This window comes from Taudactylus pleione, unplaced genomic scaffold (assembly GCF_031769625.1).
Source record: "Taudactylus pleione unplaced genomic scaffold, aTauple2 ptg000074l, whole genome shotgun sequence".
NCBI lineage: Eukaryota > Metazoa > Chordata > Amphibia > Anura > Myobatrachidae > Taudactylus > Taudactylus pleione.
Window position 1 is genome coordinate 1,466,742 of NW_028284476.1, and position 5,140 is coordinate 1,471,881.

Consider the following 5,140-nt stretch of genomic DNA (forward strand, 5'->3'; position numbering starts at 1 on the left):
GTCACAGTATTGTCATGTGTGGGGGGGCACATGTAACATGTGAGGGCAGCTGGGTAGCTATGTGGGCACGGGTTAGGCTGGCAGAAGGGTGCCACTCAGTGAGAGACAGATTTGATCACAGTCCCCCCCATCAGCACTTTACTCTGACACTCTCTGAGGGGTGTGAGGGGGGGGCTAGGTCTGTGGACACCCGGCCAATCAGGAGGGAGGAAGAGACCCACGTGACCGAGGGATGGTTCTAAAACCTGCCAAAATGTGAATGGGAAATAGGACTCAGTTTGTAGCTGCAGAAGCCCGGGAGAGAGGAGGCTGCACCCCGGTCACCCTGCTGCACACTACAGGGACATCCATCTTCCCCCTACACTGTCACCAGGGACCATGCACTGGCTGTGAGGACTCAGCAGGACACAGAGGAGGGCATCGGGCACACAGACAGAGGGAGGACTCCAGTCCCAGGCACTGAGCGGCTGTACAGAGGGGGAAGAGGCTGCTGATACCTGAGAGAGGAACCAGTATATGAAAGTTGCTTCACAAGGGGAACCCACCTAGGAGGCAGGAAGAGCCGTGCATACAGGACTCCTATAGACACCAGTAGTGGCATCTGTATACCACAGGACTAAGTGCCAATTAGTGCCGGCAGTGTGCCCCTGCCTGATCTAATGACCACAGGCTCCTCTCATCCCCCCTCTTATAGTCTATAAACATCTCTGGACTCTCATTTCCATCTGCTCACACTACATCCCTGGGACGCAGTCAGTGGACGCTATGCCAAGCTAAGGGTCTCTCTGCCAATAAACTCCAGCACTGTCTGTGCCCACTCCAGGGTATATACCCATTCTTCTCCAGCCTCCTATTGCCATCCAGTAGCTTATATGAGTGCAGCCTTCCAGCCTCCCCTCATGATGATGCAGCGACCCTTGGGCAGCAGTACAGCCTTCAGTATAGACTCACTGATAGGGAGCCCACCTCAGCCCAGCCCTGGGCACTTCGTCTACACAGGATACCCGATGTTCATGCCATACAGGCCTGTGGTCCTGCCACCTCCTCCCCCACCTCCACCGGTTCTGTCCCAGGGCAGCCTGCAGCCCACTCTCCCCTCCACCCATGCCCATCACCAGATCCCCAGCCTGCCCAGCGGATTCTGCTCCAGCCTGGCACAGGGCATGGCACTGACCTCCACCCTTATGGCCACTCTGCCAGGCAGCTTCTCAGCCTCCCCTCAGCACCAGGAGGTGGCCAGGAAGTTTGGAGCCCAGAGTCTGCAAGGTGCGTTCGAGAAAAGTGATGGGGGCCAGTCTGACGGGGAGGACACTGGCAAGTCCTATGGCACCAAAGAGGGGACCTTATTGCCTTTCGCTGCCTCTGAGGCTCCCTTAGGTGAGTAGCGACACTTTTATGTCTCTGCCTTATTACACATAGATAGATCTCCTCATGTCCTAAGCATGTAGTATGTGTCTGAACACGTGTTGCTTGATTTATGTGGCTCTGAATTAATGAGTAACCATATAAAGAGTAATTAGTATAGATTCATTTATACCACTGTCATCAACTACATTTCAAATCGAAAACTTCGACAAGAAAAACATTTATAACGTAATAAATAATATTTGTAGTTTATTATAAAGGAGGAAGGCAGCGATGTACAGAGAAGCGAGATATGGATATCTATCTATAGATAGATAGATAGATAGATAGATAGATAGATAGATAGATAGATAGATAGATAGATAGATAGATAGATGAAGAACAGTACACAACAAGGAACAACTACTTTATCAACAAGACCACAAATCATGAACGAAGTATTTCTCTATATGTGGATCCCCAGAAGTACAACTACAGCAAGTACATGTATTATACATTTATTATGTCATTGATATGAGTTGTAGTATATATCTAATTGTGTTAATTTTACATCTAATGGTATTACATGTTTTATCCACCACTGTTACTGTAATTCGCTACTCACATTTCAGCAAAAATTTATATATTTTAGTAAATAATCAGATGCGGTATTGTTTCTTTCGGATGCCGCTTCGGATAACGGGTTACGATTCATAATTTATTTATATTATTATCGCTTGATAGATAAGGGAATATTTTTATTTATGATTTTTTTTGCGATCTCTATATATTACATATATACACTTTCTGCCGTGTGCGTTCATGGATTTGCCATCACGAACAATATAAATAATGTGAAAAATAACGATGTAAGGAACAGGTGCATGTCCTGGAATTGTTTAATAAACCCGATATACCAGTGACTGCACGTAGACTTCTAACTGTATTCCTGCTGGTAATACAAATACAGGCGGGAATGAGTATATTCTGGGCGAAGGCTCCCTAAGGGATTTGAAAACCCATGAGGATATTTCTGTATATGTATCTATATATATATATATATATATATATTCACACATATATATATATATATATTTATATATATATATCGTAACAGAATGTGACTTCCTCCTCCTGATGAGATGATGGGAAGATCAACTGTATACACGCATTCACAATCCATTTAATTTATAAATACACATTTATTTTAGTTATTTGACATTTTTAGCATATTCTGAACAAGCAATGTTTTGTACATAGATTCCTGTAATTATACTTTGCTAGTTTATCTAGCCGCACCATGTAACCTATCAGTGCAGTGATTACTTATACTGTGTGTCCCATATTCCTCGTCAAAACATAAACTATATATATATATATATATATATATATATATATATATATATATAATCGAAACCAAGGCAGCCCTGCATCACAACGATTTTACGCAGATTTTTGGGCTCTATAGATTGGATGAAGAAATCTGTTTGTTCATAACAAATCTATGATGCACTTCGTATCTGTAACAATTATATACGCATTCATTATTGAGTCACTTTGTATTTATTGTAATAGAAATGTACATTATTTTATGCACTATACGGCATATGGGGGCGACTGCTAAATAAATGTACATTATTGTATACACTTTGCTGCAAAATGTGGGCATAGTAAATATACACTGTTTGTACCATGCTGTATATGTGATTGTTGTATTAATATACATTATTACACCATGCTGTATATGTGGGTGCTTGTTGCATTAATATACATTATTGCACCTACTGTATATGTGTGTGATTGTGGCATTAATATACATTATTGCACCATGCTGTATGTGCGGGTGATTGTTGCATTAATATACATTATTTCACCATGATGTATGTGTGGGTGATTATTGTATTAATATACATTATTGCACCTACTGTATTTGTGGGTGATTGTTGTATTAATATACATTATTGCACCTACTGGATATGTGGGTGATTGTTGTATTAATATACATTATTACACCTACTGTATATTTGGGTGATTATTGCATTGATATAAATTATTGCACCTACTGTATCTGTGGGTAATTGCTGTATTAATGTACATTATTATACCTACTGTATATGTGATTATTGAATTAATATACATTATTGCACCATGCTGTATATGTGGGTGATTGTAGTAATATACATTATTGCACCATGCTGTATATGTGGGTGATTGCTGTATAAATATACATTATTGCACCTACTGTATATGTGGGTGATTGCTGTATTATTATTATACATATTGCACCTTCTGTATATGTGGGTGATTGTAGTAATATACATTATTGCACCATGCTGTATATGTGGGTGATTGCTGTATAAATATACATTATTGCACCTACTGTATATGTGGGTGATTGCTGTATTATTATTATACATATTGCACCTTCTGTATATGTGGGTGATTGCAGTAATATACATTATTGCACCATGCTGTATGTGTGGGTGATTGTATTAATATACATTATTGCACCATGCTGTATATGTGGGTGATTGTAGTAATATACATTATTGCACCTACTCTATATGTGGGTTATTATTGCATTTATATACATTACTGCACCATGCTATATAATTGATCTTCTTGTCTTGTGCATGTTGCCCAGGTGCTGCCCGGGGCCAGGGGAAGGAAGACCTTGGCAAGGATGAAGATGTGAAGGGGAAGGAGGACACCTACCTGATGGACAGTGACCTGGACTACAGTTCCGATGATAACATCTCTTGCCAGGCAGCCCACAAGGAGGAGGACACCCCGGAGGAGGGCCCCCAGAACCCCAACACCTCCAGCAACAGCACCTCCACCGGCAAGAACCGGCGGCGGAGAACGGCCTTCACCAGCGAGCAGCTCTTGGAGCTGGAGAAGGAATTCCACTGCAAGAAGTACCTGTCGCTCACCGAGCGCTCCCAAATCGCACACGCCCTGAAGCTCAGCGAGGTCCAAGTGAAAATCTGGTTCCAGAACCGCAGGGCCAAGTGGAAGAGGGTCAAGGCCGGCAATGCCAACTCCAAAACCGGGGAGCCCTCCAGAAACCCCAAAATCGTGGTGCCCATCCCAGTCCATGTCAGTAGGTTCGCCATCAGGAGCCAACATCAGCAGCTGGAGCAGGCTAGACCCTGAGCTCGGGTCGCAGCGACAGACTGACCACACTGGGCTACAGACTGCAACTTTTGGGGGTTCCCATTTCCCCCCCGCCCATGTAGACTGAAATGAGGAGCAGTAACTATTTATTAGGGCAGGAGGGCTGCCTGGACCTTCTCTCTGGGTCAGGTATCCTGATCAGAGTCACATTCAACAGGTTTGGGACAAAAACTTTTCAGGCCCCTGCAATTTTTTTTCTTTTATTTGTGGGACCAGATCCCTTTTTTGTTTTTGTTTGGATGAACTGATGTCCTCCTTTAGCTCACTTGAGCTTCAGATTATGTTGTGATTAATTTATTCAGTGTCGCATATTTCTCTTAAATTATACATTTCGACAAAAAAAAAAAAACATAAAAAAACCCTCAGTCTTGTGAAATCCAAAAATTGTCACTAATAAATAATAATCCCACTCGGCCATCTTGGTAGATGTGGGGTCATTTGGGAGGGCGTGGGGAGCTGTGTGGTCCCGGATAATGTCCCCTCATCCCCTCTGAGACTTATCTGTGTGATGTTGGGGAGGAGGGTGGGGGGTGCGTGGCTGGGATCTATTAGCGCAGGACATGGAGGGGGTCTAATAACGCAGGACATTGGGGAGGGGGGTCTAATAACGCAGGACATG

At 43.1% G+C, this 5,140-nt stretch overlaps 1 protein-coding gene across 1 annotated transcript; it reads left to right on the forward strand.

Moving 5' to 3' along the window:
• Positions 1–298: 298 nt before the first annotated feature.
• GBX2 (gastrulation brain homeobox 2) lies at positions 299–4,924 on the forward strand. Its single transcript, XM_088467770.1, has 2 exons — positions 299–1,377; positions 3,989–4,924. The coding sequence occupies exons 1-2, from the start codon at positions 873–875 to the stop codon at positions 4,498–4,500; spliced, it is 1,017 nt and encodes a 338-aa protein (XP_088323896.1). The 5' UTR covers positions 299–872; the 3' UTR covers positions 4,501–4,924.
• Positions 4,925–5,140: the final 216 nt, after the last annotated feature.

What these genes read in the sequence shown, in the direction of transcription:
- GBX2 (XM_088467770.1), top strand. Translation starts at nt 873, where the DNA reads ATGAGTGCAGCCTTCCAGCCTCCCCTCATGATGATGCAGCGACCCTTG. An exon ending in TGCCTCTGAGGCTCCCTTAG is followed by an intron (nt 1,378 to 3,988) that starts GTGAGTAGCGAC and finishes CATGTTGCCCAG; the next exon opens with GTGCTGCCCGGGGCCAGGGG.